This window comes from Nicotiana tabacum, chromosome 22 (assembly GCF_000715075.1).
Source record: "Nicotiana tabacum cultivar K326 chromosome 22, ASM71507v2, whole genome shotgun sequence".
In the NCBI taxonomy this organism is placed as follows: domain Eukaryota; kingdom Viridiplantae; phylum Streptophyta; class Magnoliopsida; order Solanales; family Solanaceae; genus Nicotiana; species Nicotiana tabacum.
Window position 1 is genome coordinate 232,852,398 of NC_134101.1, and position 20,710 is coordinate 232,873,107.

The window sequence follows — 20,710 nt, forward strand, 5'->3', positions numbered from 1 at the left end:
GGAGTGGATCACTATGGATTTTGTTATTGGACTCCCACGAAGTGGAGGTTTGATGCGGTTTGGGTGATTATGGCACTATTCAAATACTAGAAGATATGCTCCGTGTGTGTATGATAGAGTTTGGAGGTTCTTGGGATCAGTTCCTGCCATTTGCAGAGTTTGCTTACAACAACAGTTATCAGTCGAGCATCCAGATGGCACTATATAAGGCTCTGTATGGTAGGCGGTGTCGGTCTCTAGTGCGTTGGTTTGAGCCGGGCGAGGCTAGATTATTGGGTACATACTTGGTTCAGGATGCCTTGGAGAATGTTAAGGAGATTCAGGATCGACTTTGCATAGCCCAGTCAGACAAAAGAGTTATGCGGATCGGAAGGTTCGCGATATTGCATTCATGGTTGGAGAGCGGGTCTTGCTCCGGGTTTCTCCTATGAAGGGCGTTATGAGGTTCGGAAAGAAGGGCAAGCTGAGCCCAAGGTATATTTGTCCCTTTGAGGTATAGCGGCGAGTTGAGGAGGTTGCTTATGAGCTTGCCTTACCTCCCAGCCTAGCAGGAGTTCATCCAGTATTTCATGTTTCTATGCTCCGGAAGTACCACAACGATCCGTCTCATGTGTTGGATTTTAGCTCAGTCTAGTTGGACAAGGATCTATCCTATGTTGAGGAGCCAGTGGCTATTTTAGACAGGCAGGTTCAAAAGTGGAGGTCAAAGAACATTGCATCAGTGCAGGTTTAGTGGAGGGGTCAGCCGGTAGAGGAGGCGACTTGGGAGACCGAGTAGGATATGCGCAGCCGTTATCCTCATATTTTCATCACTTCGGGTATGTATCTATACTCGTTCGAGAAAAAACGATTATTTTAAGAGAGAGAGGATGTAATGACCCGGTCGGTCACTTTGAGAGTATTAGCCCCGATCCCCCATTTACTTTTTTTTCCTTATTTGTTTCAGCTTATGTGACTTGCCGAGAGGTTTTGTTTTTGGTTTTGGAGTATTTTGGGACACTTAGTCCATAAACGGTAGCTTAAGCTGTAGGATTTTGGTCGTAGTTAGAACTGTGTAAAGACGACTCCGGAATGGAATTTCGTCGGTTCCGTTAGCTCCGTTGGTTGATTTTGGACTTAGAGGCGTGTCCGGATTGTGTTTTGGAGGTTTGTAGCTTATTTAGACTTGAAATACGATAGTCAAATTTGTAGAGATTTTGACCGGCAGTGGACTTTTTAATATTGGGGTCGAATTCCGATTCCAGAAATAGAGTAGATCCTTAATGTTGAATATGACTTGTGTGAAAAATTTGGGTTTAATCGGATGTGGTTTGTTAGGTTTCAGCATCGGTTGTAAAAATTAAAAGTTTCAGGTTCTTTAAGTTTGAATTGGAGAGTGATTCGTATTTTTAGCATTGTTTAATGTGATTTGAGGGCTCGACTAAATATGTATGGTGTATTAGGACTTGTTGGTATATTTAGTTGAGGTCCCGGGGCCTCGGGTGTGTTTCGGATGCTTAACAGACCATTTCGGACTTAGGGAAGATTGCAAAATTGCTGGTTCTCCAGTTCTGGTTTCCTCCTTCGCATTCGTGAAGAAGAATTGGAGGCCAGTGAGATTTTGTACTATGCATTCGCGATGGAGGTCTCACATTCGCGAAGCACTGAGGTTCTTGGTCTACGCATTGGCCAACTGGGTCCCCAACCCCTTTTTTCCTACGTGTTCGCGACGTTGGTCCTGTGTTCGCGTAGCAGAGAGCTAAGTGCTCTTTGCGTTCACGACATGGGATTCACATTCGCGATTGAGGATTTTGGGATGAGGTAAAGTTGTACCTCGCGAACGCGAGGGAGCGGCCGCGTTCGCGAAGAATAAATCACTGGGCAGACTTATATCGTTTCAAAAACGAGGGTTTGGCCATTTTTATCAAAACTTGAGTTTGAGAGCTCGGATTTGGACGAGATTTTGAGGGATTTTCAGAGTCATCAATTGGGTAACGATTCTTCACTTGTTTTTTGTTATATCCCATTAATCTATCATTAATTTCACCTTTAATTTCGGATTTGAGTTGGAAAATTGGAGGGAAATGGGAAGAAGTTCTTCAAGTAAGATTTTAGGTTTTGATTGAGATTTTGATATCGGATTTGGATAATTTTGGTATGAGTGTACTCGTGAGTGAATGAGTGTTCATATTTTGTAACTTTTACCCGATTCCGAGACGTGGGCCCGGGGAGACTCTGTTTGACGATTTTCTAATTTCTCGCTTTAGCTTTGATTTCATTAACTAGATTAGTTTCTTGTAGTTATATTTATGATATGCAATTGATTTTAGCTAGATTTGGACCATTCGGAGTCGGATATTCGTGAAAAAAGCATTGTTACGGATTGATTTGAGCTTGGTTCGAGGTAAGTAGCTTGCCTAACCTCGCGTACACGGGCTATTTATTGAAAACCCTGATTTTTACTGAGTAATAGCATGTTTTTACCTTATCTGAGTATATTAGCACGTGTAATTATCTTGTTAGCCTAGAATAGCATGTTTACGTATCTTAATTGCTTATCTGAACTCGTTGCAGCATGTTTAGTAAATCTTGCTTCTTTTATTGACTTGTACTTAGTCTAAACTACATATTCTCTTGATGTACCTAACATATGTAATTGTCTGAGCTGTGTATTTACTTTGGGACTACGAGACGGTATCTTGGGAGATGCCCCTGCATATTTACTTTTGGTACTACGGGACGGTATCCCGGGAGATCTCCCTGCACATTTACTTTTGAGACTACGAGGCGGTACCTCGGGAGTTCTCCCTGCATAGTTACTTTTGTAACTGCGAGACGGTCTCTCGGGAGATCCCCTACTGTTTATTTTTGCGTGTTGTACTGTTATTTCATTATGTTTCCTTTGTGAACTCCGGCCTCTTATTATATTGTTATATTCTCCTGCTTTATTTATTATATACCAGTGGGTCTGACCTGTCCTCGTCACTACTCGACCGAGGTTAGGCTTGGCACTTACTGGGTACCAATTGTGGTGTACTCATGCTACTCTTCTGCACATGTTTTTGTGTGCAGATTTAAGTGCTCATTATTAGCCGTATTATCAGTGATTCGAGACAGCTTTGGAGAGTTCAAGGTGTATTTGTCGCGTCTGCAGACCTCAAAGTCCCTTTCTACTCTTCCCCATGTCAAACACTTCCTGTATTTCCTTTTATTAGACTCTGGAGTATAGAGACACTATTTTCTTTCTATAGTTTGTGACTCAAGATGTTCCGGATTTTGGAAAAACTATGTACGTCTAATATTTTGGTTATTGTACATGCCGAGCGGCATTGTTATTGGTTATTCAGTATCTAATGCAGTTAGTTATTTAGTTTTGCTTCCATTAATGATATTTTCGCAATCTGTTAGGCTTACCTAATCGTAGAGATTAGGTGCTGTCACAACATGTTTCGGGGGGATGTTTGGGTCGTGACAATAATACCCTTCAACATAATATTATTTCAGATATAAATTTTTACAAAGATGTAAAGATACATTCCAAGAAAATTAATAAAAAGAAAATATTTAAATTGAAATAAAGACAACCCTTTGACCTTCAGCATTAAAAAGAATCCTCCTATTAAATATTAAATAAATAATAGTACAATTACATGAATGTGGTAAATTGAGCAACCTATTAAATGATGAATTATAACTATGCATTAATTTGTTGTTTATTTTGTAAATCATAAGTTTAAATGTTAATTTCCTTGTATTTTCTATTTATTTCTGCTGCTAAATAATGAGCTAATAAGAATCATTTGCTGGTTTATTGGTTAGCTTTCATTTGTCAAAAATTAATTTCTTCTAATCTTCTATGCATGTATCACTATTTAAGAGATAGTTTTTACAATTCCATAACCAATTTACAGAAAAGCATATTAGCAAACATAATTACATTAACTAGTGTTCTCTTCATTGCTATTAAATATTTAGAGAATTTGAGGAGTTGCTTTACTCTCATTTTCTTTCTTAATTCTATTCATTCAAGATAATTTTCGGTTCAAGTTTTGAGAGAAATTTCTCACGCTTTTCTTCTCTTTCTTTTATTTCTATTTTAAAATATTAATTTAAAACTGTGTGATATTATTTTTCCTAATTTTGTTTCATTACTTTTACAGAAGCATTGTGCAAAAGACGAGCCAAAGCATTTAGCTCCAACGCCAATCAGAATCGTCAGACACTCAAAAATATATTTCTCCAGTGAATTGCAAGAGATTTTACTATTTGTGAGCAATCCATACTATTTTGCAAAATGTAAAAATGAGTTTCATGTTTTTAGATGCAAATTTAATTCTTGCAGTGCGTCACGAGTTATCTATACGTGTGAAGCCCCAAAACGAAAGTTGAAAGACCGAAATAACTCTATAAAGTTGAATGACTATAAAAATCATTAAAAATACACATATTACCTCCTTCATAAAACTGTTACGTTGATGAACATTCTTTTTGATATTATAGAAATATGGAGAATTTGAGAAGTTATATTAATTAATAAATAAATTCACTAAATTCATTGAATATTTAATACATGGACCATACTCATCTACTAAATGCCAATACATAGTGAAACACAACGGATGACGTTTTGTTTCTCATCCTAGAATGTTAAGAATCTGGTTGAAAATGAAAGATTTTATTTTTATTTTTTTGAATGTTTGTATGATTTTAACTTCTTAAGAAAGTATTTAAGTGAAAGAATTTCAAAAATGTTAAAATAGGAGAAACCCAATATGCCTTGTAAGAGGTTTGAAGAGTTAAATTTGCTTTATTTATAGTGATGTGTTGGTACGATACTAGATATGTATTGTATGTGTACGATGAATAGCCGCATATTATTTATATTGAAATTACTTAAATGCAGGACAAAATAAATTATCGGTTTACATAATTTTAAAATGAAAAGACAAACTTTAATCAACAGTGTCATGGCTGGAATTTTTAACTGAGATTGAGTTGGTTAGATGTAGGATTTCTGACTTCATTCGTATTAAAGATATGTAAAAATAATAGCTTTTTGTATATTTGGATTACTTATATTTCAAATGCTTGTAGAATATGTGTATTGGAATTTGTAACTTAACCATTTTATTAGACTTAGATATATGTTATTTAAAATTAATATGGGATATACGTGTAATGTATGTGCTTAAAAACTAATATCGATATATGTTGATTACGCGGCTAGAATGTGCATTGTCAGCCATGAACTTCGACCTACAGAATCAGACCATTTCACAGTCGTTGTTTCCGCCATCGTCTGTATCTTGGGAAGTGATTTTGGGGCATCCTAGTTTGATTGAGATATCGTAAGGGATGTCTTTCGTGCAGCGGGTGTTGTTTTCAGAGGGATACTATATAGGCATATTTGGTTTGCAAAGAGAGCCATTGTGCGATGTTGTTGGGATAGTTCCACAAGAAGGGATAGACGGTTAGCAGAAGCTCAATTGTCTTGATTGTGATGATCCGGCAGTGTGTGGTAAGGAATGTCGAACGGACTGAGAGTGTTCCTTGCGCGTTGAATACCGTTTGAACCATGAGGGTTCAGTAGCGTTGGAAGCTTGTCAGGTTGAGGCGTTTTCGTTCATGTTAAGCAGCAAGTTGGAGCTGTTGGCCGTTTTGACGAAGGAAATGGACAACCCCAGTTTCTTTCGTAAGTCTGTGCTTCAGTTGAATGTGATGATATGCCGATGAGTCGGGTGGTCAAGAAAAGGTCATGTTTTCCAGGTCGTGCAGCCATATTGTAAAGAGTGTGAGCCATGGACTTTAAACAAAGGGCATGATCGTGCAAAGATCTTGCCGAAGATGCGAGCAGTGCATCAGTTGAGTGTCTTTCCTGCGGGATAGACTTGTGGACTGCCTAAGGGCATTGAGATATACCTAGCCACCTCAAGGGTTGCGATGAATGGCAGGAGAGTCCCTTAACAACCGCAAAGAAGGACCTATGTCAGGCTTCTTAGCGGGAGTGCATGTGTGTCACAATGGGGTGGAGTCAGCCACCAAAATTGTGAAAAAGAGCCGAACTATTTGATGGGGAGGCATAGTGCTGAATTGCCAAGGTGAGGAGACGAATTCGAAGGAAATAGCGAAGCTCCAGAATTGAGCGGGATTCCAAGTTAGAAGGTGTTGTTCTGGAAAGGGGTACACCGAATAATCGGGGACCATTGAGATGGGGCAGTATGCGAGGCACACCGAACCAGGAACCGTACTAGCAGAACCGAGAGAGTTCTTATTTATAGGGCGAGTACAAGGTACTACCGGGAGCATTGGGTACTTGCTGAGGAAGTGATAGTTGGAAAAGAAAGAGCTTTGTTCTTGAATGCAGCGAGGTTATGACTTTGAGAATGCAATACTCACCAAGGGTACGTCCCAAAGAGCGAGCTGATATGCCAAGTACATTAAAGAAGTATCCTCCATATTAAGTGTGGGGATCCGCCTATGCAGAGGCGCTGGTACAGAATTGTGAGTCCTGAAGTGAGCTAATCTTTCCAAGGCAATGAGGGCGAGAAAAGGGCTACGCGAGTTGCTGAGTTGCGTGAGCTACGTCTAAGCACGTTGATGTGCTTACAATTAAGGGAAGAGCTTCGGACGTATGAAGGTCGTGAGGGTCATGGTGTGGTTGACTAGTGTAGGTCGCCACAAAGTTAGACACTAGAGGGTGCAAGTGCGGAGGCACTTTCCGAGCGAACACTGATAAGAGGTGAAGTGCAGAGGCATGCTTGGAAGATACTTGGGGGAGAAGTGCAAGGGGCACGACTCCATTTTGAGATGGACTTTGAGGAAGTACGACCCACAAGGATTAAGGGAGCCGGTGCACATCCCTGAGGGGGCAGACTCTGGGTTGTCGTGGGCATTATTGTGTCATCGGGGACGATGATAGATTGAGTGTGGGAGGATGTCACACCCTGCATTTTAGGGGTCATGTCATCCATGAGTCCTGCGTGCTACAGTGTACCAGGACGAATGTCAGTCGCGTAGGCGGCGTGTGCTGACAAAGCATTGTGAAGGAACATCAGGCAGATGGACTATGTATGAGGCAACAACCATCTAGATATGTTGTGTTGCATGTCCTAAGTGTGCCAAGAGAACTTAGCGGGAATCTAGGGATCTCGGTCGTAGGCCTTGTTCCTAGTATGCCCTTATATATGTGCGAAGGAAGGCCATTCTGATTCTCTGACCAGAACTAGACTATTGTTGAATCATGGGCTTTTTAATTTTAAGCATATATAAGGGGGGTATAGGTGTTGAAGCTCAGTCAGCCTCCCCCATGCGTGCTACCATCAAGCCGCACCAAGTGAGCTACCTTGGGGAAGAACCTCAAGGGCCTGCCTGGACATCTCAAATGAATGTCTAAGGTATCCATATGAGTGTGGGAACTCTATGGACGGCGCGACGCCTTAGGGCTAGCGTTGGGCACCAAACAGGCACTGGAGGCTTGACATGTGGGACAATTATGCCCTGCGGGCTATTGAAATGATGGATGAAGACCTCCGTGCCGATTGGATACTTGAAGCACCTTTCTTAGGGGCCTCATGTGTCGACTTGTGAGCTTAGCTTGGGTTCAGCTAGGCAAGCAAGGGTCCATTGGTCTAGGCGTACAGTTGTGGGGCGACACTACACTATGCGGGATAGAAGTATGCCGCGAATGCTATGTTTGGCGATGCCATAAGACAAAGATAGGCATGCTACGAAAGACGCACATGACAAAGGCCAAAGACTAAAGGTTGCCCTACTCGGGCGAAGCACAAGCTGGGTGCGGATGCACGAGGCGAGTGTCAAGCTTGAGGTTTAGATTGTGCACGCAAGAGCGATGCTCAGTGTTAGGTGAGGGACGTACGTGTCCTTAGCCAACCCCGGGTGTGCGCATGGATAAGATCCAGCAAATGAGAAGCGTCACAACTAGTCAAGGATATGAGCCTAGACATTCATACGAGCGGCACAGTTGGAGTAAGTCTCTTAAGCAAGCTTCACCACAGGCACAGGATCGTGCTAGAAAACCTGGGAAAAGGAAAGGCTTGCCTGTAGTGCGGGGTGACTAGTGATAATGCCATCTTCATTTGATTTTTGTGATGAACTAGCATTAGGAGAGATATTCTCTTGTTGTTTCTAAAGAATGAACTTAAATAAATTATACACTGTATATGCCAACTTGAATAGGTGTGAGGGTGGGGCAAATGCCCTATCTACACTTTGATGTAAAGAATATAATGCTTTTATAAAATAGTCTAATCTCGCTACAATCGAGTTAGCACTAACTTGCTAATATACACGCATTTTTTTCCACTTTTATCTTGCATTATTTTAATTTAATTACACATTACTTATGTTATATTAGTAATTCCGCGTTTAATACCAGAAACAAAAAAACTTTGCATCAGTTATTCAGAGTTTTAAACCCAAAACGAATACTTGTACTTCCTCCATTCACTTTTAGTCCACTTTGAAATAATATATATATATATATATATATTTTACAATTTTTCCAAAAGTCTTGGGAATGATTTGGGGAATGAGTAACTAATGATAAGGGTAAAACAGAAAAAAAAAATGTCTTTCTCTTTATTTAGTATAGCGGGCAAGTAAAAGTGAATATATTTTTAGTATAGTGAACAAGTAAAAATGAACGAGAGGAGTACTGGTTATGCAAGATACTAGTAATATCAGGGCCCTTAGGAGACATCTGATAAAATTGGAATGACACAGAGAAAGTAGTGTTGCCCCTACCTAAGGATGACATGTACAAATTGAGAAATGGCCCAAATAACCAAAAAAAAAAAAAAAATCACAAGCACAAGACATTGTCATCCTGAGGTAGTATCACAACAATGAACACTATATCAGATATCCATTTAGCATTATTTCTGCAAGGTACAAAAATCAAGATGATTTAAACATATTCCACTTGCTAAAGGCACACAAGAAACCTGCTAAAGTGATGAGCAGTTGTATCAGAAATCGCTGCGAAAAAACAAAAATTAAAACGCAATAGTTCATGCACAGTTGTTAGAAAACACTAAACAGATGCGCAATGATTCAAGTTTTGTTAATGCCATTATTACAAGCACGTCGTTTTCAGCCCTTCTTGGGCATTGCTGCGAGTCTAGTGTACATCCTTGCCATCGACTGATATCCTCTGATATCACCAGATCGAAGAAGATTACCTGTGTACATAGTAGATGGAGAAAATTAGCATCAAGAAGTAATCTAATTAGAGGAAATGAAAGGGGAGAAAGGCGCGCAAAAGTTGTGCGGAGAGAAGCACTGTCATCTACCTAGAATCTGAAGAAAATTATAATTGCATATCGAAACCCTATACCAAGTTACCAACTTGTCCCCAAGTCTTGTTTGTCAATTCCCCCCCCCCCCCACTTCCTTCATCCATCTGTTTTCTTTGTTGCCGCTTTAGCATCAAACTGTTTCTTTCACTTTCTTCTGGTGTTTTTAAAAGCAAAAGGTGCAGAAGAGCAACAAGATCGATGACAGTTGAAGTTAAAAGTGTGAAATCAAGTGCACGCTTCTTTGAAATGAAGTGGAAATTTTACAATCTATTGATATTAATCGACTCCTCAAACTTAAGATTCAAAGAACTGACTGCTTCTCATTGGGATCACTTTGTGCGTTATTGTTTGAAGCACACATTTCTCTAAAGTGCATTCACCAAATGGAATCAAAGGGATTCTAAGAGATGCATTTGCAATCACCAAATCAAGGCATCGCATAGTACCTGAGTCACAGTTTAGTGGACTATCAGCTTCGGGGTGAGCCATCAAAGCAATTATAGCTCGACAAACAGACTGGAGTGTCCATGCTGGGCTCCACGCATTCTTCAAAATATCAAGACAAATCTCTCCAGTCTGAGCAAAAGAAAAAGAAGGAATGAATGAAAAGAAGAGATGACTCCTTTTTTATTAGTAAGTTAGTAAGAACTAACTGTACAACAATTTTCGTAAATTCTTAAACAATGCAAAGGACACAGAGACAAGCACACATGTGTGTCAAATATTATTTAAGTTTTTTAATTTTCTGGAGAGTTGAGAGATTTTTCTCAGTCCATCTAGAAATGCACTCTGGGAAAATAACAAAACTACACACTGCAGCACCAGATAACCACAATATTTTCAAACAAGGGATTAGCCTCTACAGATACAAGTACAAAACTAGGAACGGCCTAAATGAATCTGTAAGAGGTACTCCGCTATAATTCCACACAATTGTTAATGGCATAGATGCATGATTTTTAGCATAAAGAACATGCATCTTACATTCACTACTATAATTGCATATAATATTGTAACTAAAGCAATTTAAAACAAATAGTGAACAGCTTATCTCAAACTCAGTTTATTGGCAAAGTACAGCAGATCCAAGCCTATAAATCAGGAAGGTTGCAGTAGGTTGACGTTCAGCATAAAAATAATATAAGTACGATGAATCCACTAGATACTGGGCTAGGAAATAAGCCAAATGGATATAAAAACCCGGATAGCCGACCCAACTAGTTTGAAGTTGAGGCCTTTTATTGGTTGGTTGGTTGGTTTATAGTAAAATATTGCACAATATAATGGCCAAATTAATTGGAATGTGAAGCTAAAATTTACGTCTCGTTGGAGCACGGGGCTGAGGGCAGGAGAAGCAGGAGAGGGGTTTGACATTATCTCAAATACTTGAGGAGAAAACAGTATTTTTAATGAATTTTGCTCCATGCGTTTTTCTACATTTTAATGTTAGCGTGTCGAAAAAGATCAGGTCGCCACATCTCTACCACACCAGCAACATATACAAAATTTGCTTTTTCGAAGGACGAAGTGCCATAAAACAAAGTCAAAACAGGAAACAAGTAGCAAATTCCACTTGTGTTTTTGCTGCAGTTCAGGATATCAGACTCTCAGCAAGTTATCTCAGCAGAAACCAAATAGCACCAAAAAGGATACCTTAAAATGCACGTTTGGGTGAAATATTTTGGTCAGGAACCGCACTTGAGGAGGTTGCAAAGGATACTGCTCCGGAACTGAGAAGGCAAGCTGGAAAACTCCGCCATCATAAGGAGTTTCAGATGGCCCCTGTGCACAACATGATAGAGCCAGAGTCATTAATAAAAAGCTTTTGCACCCCCCCCCCCCTTTTTTTTTTGGGGGGGGGGTGTTGGGGGAAGAAAATAACCACAAAAAAAGAGGTTGCTCATAATCAATGAAGGAGCATACTTTGATAAGAGCCGTCCATTTAAAGATATTAGAATCATCACAAACTAATTGAATATCTGGATCAGCAGATTTCTCTCTCTGTACTTCTTTGTACTCTTTGAAAAGCCTTGCCCTTGAAGCCTGCCGCAGCATATAATATTTTAGTTTAAATTTTCAAAGGTATACAACAGTAAAATATTTACCAAGATGCAGATAATTGTAGGGAGAAGAGACCAAATAATGCCAATTTCTCAATGCCTATGTTTTCTAATATTATAGTTAATTAATGCTTTCTAATGTTATAGTTGTAAGCAACATTAATGTAATATGTAACTCATCTTGCTTGCACGGTTCTAGTTTGCTACAAAGAACTATGATTGGTAAAAGTATGAACTGAATATATGTATTTAAAGCAAGCCACTTTAGTGGGAGCTTTAGTTCTCCAAACTAATTGTGCCAATCTCCAATTATACTATTTGCTGCACACCAAGTTCTCATAATACTCGTTTACTGTAAATGTAGATGGGACACTGTTATCTCATCCCCTACATTACTACCAACAGTGAATCACTTAATCCATTGATGGTGAACTGCTTTCTCCGCCGTTCTGCTAACGGGTTCCATTACTAGTAAAAACAGAAACCACCCACCTTGCACAAAACCCTACAGGCTCACCATTTACCAAAATAGAATATCTCACTGTTGTAGCACAAAATCTTAACCAGTTAAGCCATCTTCCCCTGAACCCCAATTGTTGAAGGATGTTAAAAAGGAACTGCCACCCCACCCTTTTCAGCATTTCAGCCAGAATTTTTGCTATCATTTTGTAAACACTTCCAATAAGGCTAATGGGTCTGAAATCATAAGTTCTATAGCACCTTTCCTCTTTGGAATCAAAGCTATAAAAAAAAGCATTGCTTACTTTCAAAAATCGGCAGCTATGATGGAAGTGATTTAGAGATCCCATTATGTGCTCCTCAATTACACACTATGCTTTTTGGAAGAATGCTATGGTATATCTGTCCGGACCAAAAGCCTTGTCAGCAGCACACGGCTTTATGATTTCTAAAACCTCCTCTTTCTCATAAGGCCTTTTAAGCCAATTTCTTTCATCTTCATATATTAAGCGCTGATAGTATTTAAGAATTTATGTCTTAATCTCTTCAGTATCTTCTGTTCACACACCTTCTACCAGCCGTTTATTGATGGAATTACTTCTTTGTCTGAATATGCTACTCTCTGAAGTATTTAGTATTTCTGTATCCGTCCTTAATCACAAGCACCTTGACTTTTGTCGTCATGAAGTTTCTTCTTCATTTGCTAATTTTTACAGCTCCAATTAGCTCTCTTTTTTTCTATTTTTCTCATCCTGCATGAGCTGCCTATTGTCAGCAGCTTGGTCCAAAACTGTCAGCTCCTCCAGAAAATTTGTTTTTTTCAAGTCCACGAAACTCTTCCCTGTTCCATCTCCTAACATCACCCTTCAGTATTGCATAAAACCTTCTACTTGCAGCCACATATTCTCAAACTTAAAGTAAGAATGATTCTGCTACCACTCCCCACATTCTAGAACAATGGGCTTATGATCTAAGAAGACATTTTGCATTATTGCGGCCTGCTTTATGACTTTGAATGTCTCGTCCCATATGTAGAGATCAGAAATCTGTCTAGAAGCGAGGCTTAGGAACTTTTTCCCCTCTTTCCGTAGTGTAAACACTTTAGGTAAGAATGTGGAATCCTAGAATCCGGTCACCAAGTTTATAAATGATGATCAAACAAATACTGTTTGAAAACTAATAAAATGGCTTTTAACAATTATGTGAGTTACATATTGGGGTGACTTCTTTTATTTTTATTTATAACCATGGTGTCAGGGCCAAGCTTGTGCACTCCTCGAATAATTCCACGGAAACCTGTTAGCGTCTTAATCCTTATTTGATTCATGGCGTCCAAACCTACAATGATAATGTCCATGAACATTCCATCAAGACAAATTTCTTTGTTCACTAATTACCAATTCTCACAGCCCAAAAGTTACCTGATCACAATTCACTACTACATCGAGTCACTTCGCACTACAACTCCATGAAAGCTATCACAAACCATCGTTGTTGTCAAAGGCACACTTAAGCCCTATAGCAAGGTGCAAAACATGTAGAGCACTTCACCTCACTTAACAGGCACTACAATGTCGTTAGGGGTGGGCATTCGGTACTTCGGTACGTATTTATGAATTATGGTTCGGTACTTCGGTATTCGGTATATCAATTATGCATACCAAATACCGTACCAAAGTAGTTCGGCACGGTTCGGTATTTTCTTGTTTGGTTCGGTACGACTTCGGTACGGTTTCGGTATCGCATCATCCCTATCTAATATGACAAGTTGTAGCACTGCCCACTGGTAATTCGGCGAATGAGTGGCAATTTGCATATTATGTCTTCCATTGAGCAGAAAGAAGAGTCAAAAGGAATCCAATATGCTCGTCAATTTCCATAATTTTCTCCACACTGCTTGGCTCCTAGAAGAATATCAAAACTGTGCCATGAATAAAGAATACACCAAAACAAAATATCTGGGGATTAGCGGGTTCTCTATTTTTAAGCACACAAATTTGAGTCATAACCAAGCAAGTTATAAAAATATTACTATTATTCATCATCAGGAAGATCCCCAATCCTATATTCCACAACATCCATAATTCAATTTATTAGGTGAAGCTCTACTAGCACTTCTAATGGGTGTTCTGGTGCTAAATAATTCAAACTTCTCAGCCAATAACAGTCTGGGAAGTATAAAAATCAGCTCATGCACAACAACATGAACCTAATCATCAAAACCATATAGAAGTACTATTATATAACCATCCCCAAATAATACTAATAATTAAAAAATACCAGAGAAAACAAGGTTTACAAACCAAAAGTGGTGAAGTAATGCGCTTCTCCACAGCAAGAACGACTCATTCGTTATTCTTTAATTCTGTATTTCGGTATTTCGATATACCGAAATATCGAAACCTCAATACCGAGGACCGTGCCGAAATACCGAAATACCGAAAAATTGATACCGAATTATACCGAAACACCGAATAAACCGATACCGAAATACCGAATTAATTCGGTCCGGTTCGGAATTCGGTTTTTCGGATTGTATGCCCACCCCTAAATGTCGTTGTCAAGGCTATAGGCATACTTTTCCTTTCCAATGAGCGTAATCCTAGAGGGGCGACACTAAACAATTCATATTTCACTTTATCGTAATTTATTTTCAATTTCTTTGTCCATCCATATTTGTTATTCATGCTTATAATTGTTAATCTTAGACTACACATACATATTTCTATATTTTCTCCATTTGCTCTTTTTTTCATTAAAGCCCACACTTTATTTGTGTTTTGCACTTAAAGCCCAACAGACGTTAGAGATTTTTTGCGCTTTTTGCCTTTGATAACACTGCAAACCATGTGCATCACAAAATTTTGCAAAAACTATCAATTTTTCCCACAATCAATTGCCAATTTACCAATGAAATGTAACGCAAAATGATAAAAGTTGTGCTCTGCAGCATTGATGAAGAAACTTAAACACCTAAACTCAAACACCCAAAACCTACTTAAAAATAAACCCAAAATGAACCATTGGGTATTATCAAGATCGTCAAACCATGAGCAGAACAGGACGAATAAATTCACAGATCAAGCCAAGAATAAACAGAAACTAATCAACTCTTTAATTAGAAATGCGGTAATAATTGTAATGTTTTGTCCTCATAATAACAGAAATCGCTTTTAAAAGTTACGAACCTGCATCCTTATTCACTCCTTTATAATCAGAACAAGCACTTCACAGCTCAGAATAACCTAAAATACGAAAGTATATATAAAAAACAATTAGAACCTAGAAAATTCCCATAATAAAGCTGATGACAAGAAAGCTTGTTCACTTAGAATGATCCCAAAAGATTTCACCTTTGAATTCTTGATAACAATACAGAAACCTCACAAAAACTAAACTTGCTGGTAGAATTATACAACAACAATAACAACAACAATAACCCAGTATAATTCCACTACTGGGTCTGGGGAGGGTAGTGTATACGCAGACCTTACCCCTACCCTGGGGTAGAGAGGCTATTTCCGACAGACCCTCAGTATCCTTCCCTCCAAGAACTACCCACCTTGCTCTTGGGGTGACTGAACAGTAACCTCTTGGTTGGAAGTGGAGGTTGCTTTCTCCTTTAGATTCTTAGAAAACAATCTAAAGAACTGGGTTTTGCAAGTAAGAATTATAGTCCAATATACATATAAAGCTCAAGATAAAAAATACAAACAGTACAAATAAAATCAGTGAGAACCCAAAAATTCTCATAATAAGCTGATAAACGGGTAGGTTATATCACATTAAATAAGCCCAAAAGTTTTCACCTTTAAATCTCTTGAAAACAATACAAAAAAACTCAAGAACTAAACTTGAAACTAGAAATATACTTCAAAATAAGAAATGATATTGAATATTATGCTAAAAATCCTGCCTAACATTCAACCGTATACAGAAACAGTAACAGCACGAAAAAAAATCCCTTAATAAAGCTGATTATTATGGCCATTAAATTATAGAAAATAATACAAAATCCCTCAAGAACTAAAATTGCAAGTAGAATTACCGTTCAATATATAATTAAGATTCAAGCTTAGGAAATTTTACCTTAAATCAATTGATTCAATTTGATCTGAATGGGGGAAAAAGGGATTTTATTTTGGGAAATTTAAGAAATCATAAAAGGGTCGTTCGGGTCTTCACCGTAGCAGTGTATTAGATGAAAGATGTCCGTTTATGCCACATGAGGTTTAGAAATGTTAAAGTCAGTCCCCCGACTTTTTTATATTTATAGATTGACCACTTATTATATGTCAAAAGTCAGAAGAAAACATAAAGTATTTTTGTTTTGTATAATATTAGTTCGGAACGAATTTATATGGAGTAATATAATCATTGAAGATTCATATAGGCAACGTAACTTATTTTTTTCCTGACCACCATCGCCTTTTGTTAGAGAGCGTTGTATCCCCAATGTGGGATTTTTTAGTGCGAATCTGAATTTAGTCGGGCCCCAAAGCGGATACCGATCATCGGGTGAGAAACCCAATGAAAAGTTTAAAACTTTATCATCTTATGCTGGAGTTTAGAAACTCCAATAATTTTTCACTCTTAAATTGCAAAAAAATTGAATCCATCCTCTGTGAATTGGTCTTGAGATCTGTACTTATAAAGGTTTAAACCCCATGAATTATTGATGAGATTTGAAATTCTAGTAAATTTTCACACTTAGGGTGTGTTTGTTATAACGGAAAATGTTTTCCGTGGAAAATATTTTCCAAGAAAATGTTTTCTTGAAAAACAAGCAGTAATTTTTATTCATTTTTCGGTGTTTGGTACGCAAATTAAAGAAAATGACTTCTCAAGAGTATTCATAAATAATTTAGATATAATAAACATGAAGCCATAAACTTTCAAACCAACAACCTTCCGAACCCGAAAATTTCATAAACTTTCAAACCGCTAAACTTTCAAAAGCGCGGAATTTCGAACCCGTAAACTTCCAAACACATAAACCTCCGAACTTATAATTTTGAAGCTTATAAAATTTTGAATCTTTAAACCGATAAATAAAAAAATTAAAACTGAAAAATATATTTAAAAATATTTTTTTGGAGGGGGGATGGGGTGGGGCAGAAAAAACGAAAAAAATAGAAATTTAAATTTTAAAAAAATGGACTAACACATGTGGATATGGGTTGTAACAGTGGGGGTAGGTAGGGGTGGGTGGTGCAGAAAAACGAAACAATAGAAATTTAAAATTGCAAAAAAAAAATTAAGGTAAAAAAAATAACTTTTTTTTGCAGTGGGGGTGGGTGGTGGGTGGGGGGAGGGATAGTGGGGTGGGTGGTAACGGATAAACTGAAATTTGAAAAAAAAAAGCCTTTTTTTGGAGGGGGGTAGAGTGGGTTGGTGAGGTGGGGAAGGTTAAGAAAGAGTTTTGGAAAATGTTTTTCTTTCTCTTGATAAGGAAAATATTTTCCTCCAATTGAAGGAAAATGAGTTCATAAGGAAAATATTTTCCAAAATATTTAAGTCAACCAAACATGGGAAAATTGAAAAATATTTTTCGGAAAATGTTTTCCTTCATACCAAACACACCCTTAATCATGAAATTTCCGACAAGCTTTTGTGTGTCTTAGTTGGTAATATTTGTTGTCCAAAATTTTCCGGGTCAAATGAATATCCTAATTCGAAAATTGACACTGTACAGCTAGTAAAAATAATAGTCGAAACAATATATAAAATTTATATATCTTTTTTTATATATATATACATACACACACACACACACACACACACACATATATATATATATATATATATATATATATATATATATATATATATATATATATATATGTATAATACAAAAATTATACAAGTTTTATACACTTTTTCAACTACTAAATATAAATAGTTTCTGGCGCAGGGTAAAAGCGATAATACCCCTGTCTAAATGTTTGTAGCTTTAAATACAGTCGCAAAAGTTTGATTAACGGTCCAAAAATTGCTATTTTTGTAATTTCTTCCCTATCAAAAGGCACGTAATTAGCGCTATCTACATTCGAGTGTTTTTCTCTTGATTTAGCTTTTTTCTAAAAGTCTTTAACTATAACATACAGAGTACTCCTATATTTGACTTAGAATTAGGTAAAATTTAGTTAACATTTTGTTAAGTACACATGTTATTGCTTACTTAATTTTATTAATTTTCATATTTCGTTTGTGTTTTAGTTTTATAAAATTTAATGTATTTTCACACATGTTAAATGTTTTTGCCTTTGTATTTTATTATTAGTCTTTTAAAAAATAAAATACTCAATCACAAATGATTGATCAAAAGCACATGAGTTATTCCTAGTGCTATTTGTAATCAGGGACATTATTTTTAGTCCTTTTGCTAAAATATAAATAAGATGCAATTTTTCTTTTTTTATGAAAAATTCCTGGGGAAATCCGCATTCGCTATCTTTCTGGTGCACGTTGGATAATCTGCTTAATTTATAATACTCATAAATTACACAAAAAATATAACCATACTAGGTAAGTCGGATGCGACGAGATCTGACCAATAAGATGTAATTTATCAAACGAAAAAAATGATTTCCCAAAAAGTGTGTGTAATAAATTTAAATAAAGCATGTAGGGAGTATTGAAAATAAATTTAAATAAATCTCTTTAATTACAACTCAATGCAAGCCAAAATATTTTTGCTCACAACCAAAGTCGAACTCTCGCCAACGACCCAACTTTAGGAAAGATGCACCTTGACCACTTTTGTTCCACAAGTGGCACTTTAAATATATATAGTTTTCGCCGAAGCTTGCGTGTGATTTACCATTACGAATATGATGAATATAGATCCGCCCCTAGAGAGGACAGTCCATAACTTCAAGTAAAATACGATAAATCTCGATTAGAACATTATAATAAAAATATTCTACATGTCAAAAAAAAAATTAATCCAAAAGATAATACTATAAGTACTCGTGAATGGACTTATCGACAATATCGTTCATCTCGATATTGGGCAACGAAACTCAAAACATCAAATCCCAAATCCTGTTTCTTCTTTTCTTTTATTTTGTCCTTTTTGTAAATGTAATTTCTTTGATTTTATGATCACAAAATAGAGAGGACAGAGGATCGGAGTACATGAGCGATAGAGAGAGAAAAATTCAAGGATTTTTTATTTTGTTAAAGAGATGAACTTCAAAATAAAGACGGAAATATAAAGATCTTTATAGTTTATGACCTATATTAGATTAGTTATAATTTTAGTTATCAGCTTACCAATAAATATTTATCATAGAGATTTACACGTAATTATTTTATCAGTGATTTGATTAAATAGATATTTTATAATGTTAGTGCACAGAATTTAAACTCACATGTCTTAATATTAGTAGGTTATATACGGTTTAATGTTTAATAGGAAAACAAGCCAAACCCCCGAACACCACAGTGGATGAAAACCTGGGTGATTGGTTTATTTAAAAAAAGAGAGAGAGAGAGGTACAGTAGTTATTATGAGTACACGCCTGTTTAAACTCTTCTATACGTACATATTTTCTGTAAAAATAATACTTGCACTATGATATGATTTTTTGAAGGGTCATATGGGTTCAAAGAGAAACTAATTGAAGTAAGAAAATAACAATTCATTCCATCTTGAACCACTAAAATTCTCATACAGAAAAAATATCATACGTTAGCTCGAATAAGTCGCTAACAAGATAGCATGGTATTTAAGTAGTAAAGGGTAGAGCAACGAGCTAATTGTTCACTATGTTACGAATCACACAACTGAATCTCGGAGATTTCTCGATTATTTTAAAAAAAAAAAAGTGCACATTTGTTAGTAGGTTTTGGGTTTTCAACTAACTTGATGGAGATGTATTGTGGAAACTTGAAAATTTTAGGTAGAAATCAATATATCTAATTTGATATGGTTGAAACTTGGATTCCATAAGTGGAAATATTATATATATATATATCAAAGTTAGTTTATGATCATGTGCCAAGTAATTGGGCATGTTCGCTTGATGATCTACTTCTATCGTGGATGAGAGAAAGAACGCGGAATACCATTTACTAAAGGTCGACGTAGGAAGCGTGTGTTAAATTTGGGATTCGCCTCTACCTATAAAGTTTTGCATTTAATGCATCAATGAACAATTTTTCATTTTTCAAGAACAAAAATTATCAATACATAATATATCTTTCATATGATAATTATCAGGGGCGGCGCTAGAGTGTCGGAAACGCGTTCGGCCAAATTTAGTAGCTTTGGTTAGAATCTTGTATTTATTTTAAAAAATTACTAAATATGTATAAATTATTAATTTAAAATCCTATAATTTAAAATGATAACTCATAAACTTAAAATTTTAACTCTTTCTAATTGTAATACATCTTCCTATGAAGAAGAACACTACCAGTTTTAATTTTCTGTCACGTCATTGGCTTTTCGTGGTAGGGCATAGGGAAATGTATTTTTGTTGTTGTCCATAATTATTAAAAAGATAGTACTCCAATTCGTTTTAACTTTTTTTTTGTACAGAAAAGTACCATAAGAATAATTTGTGATTGATCTCAAGTTCAAAGCGAAGGCAAAAATACAACAACAACAACGATCCAGTATGATCCCACAAGTGGGGTCTGGGGAGGGTAATATGTACGCAGACCTTACCCCTACCCCGAAGGGTAGAGAGGCTGTTTCCAGGAGACCCTCGGCTCAAAAAGCAACAGGAGATGATATATTAGTACCATAAAAATGCGTAATAAAAATAACAACAATATATAAAAGATATGAAATATGAAATACAAGATACTAAATACGAACTACGAAATAGATGGCTGGTAAGTACAACTAGAAGGTAAAGCCCAGCATCGATAGACGACCAATGA

At 36.9% G+C, this 20,710-nt stretch overlaps 1 protein-coding gene and 1 non-coding gene across 3 annotated transcripts; one reads left to right on the plus strand and one right to left on the minus strand.

Annotated features, from left to right (window-relative positions):
- Nucleotides 1–8,682: 8,682 nt before the first annotated feature.
- LOC142176936 (U6 spliceosomal RNA) lies at nt 8,683–8,784 on the plus strand. Its single transcript, XR_012705731.1, has one exon. It is a non-coding gene; the product is annotated as a U6 spliceosomal RNA (small nuclear RNA).
- Nucleotides 8,785–8,855: 71 nt separating this feature from the next.
- LOC107827478 (protein PEROXIN-4) lies at nt 8,856–16,040 on the minus strand. Of its 2 annotated transcripts, XM_075244525.1 has the most exons (6): nt 15,905–16,040; nt 15,004–15,060; nt 11,220–11,339; nt 10,950–11,078; nt 9,743–9,872; nt 8,856–9,179 (listed from the first exon to the last, which is right to left on the minus strand). In XM_075244525.1, exons 2-6 carry the CDS (start codon nt 15,007–15,009, stop codon nt 9,091–9,093), a joined length of 474 nt encoding a protein of 157 aa, XP_075100626.1. In that variant the 5' UTR covers nt 15,010–15,060; nt 15,905–16,040; the 3' UTR covers nt 8,856–9,090. The 2 variants fall into 2 exon arrangements, with proteins under 2 accessions (XP_075100626.1, XP_075100625.1); XM_075244524.1 differs by lacking the exons at nt 15,004–15,060; nt 15,905–16,040 and having other exon boundaries at nt 11,220–11,366.
- Between the last annotated feature and the right edge of the window lie 4,670 nt (nt 16,041–20,710).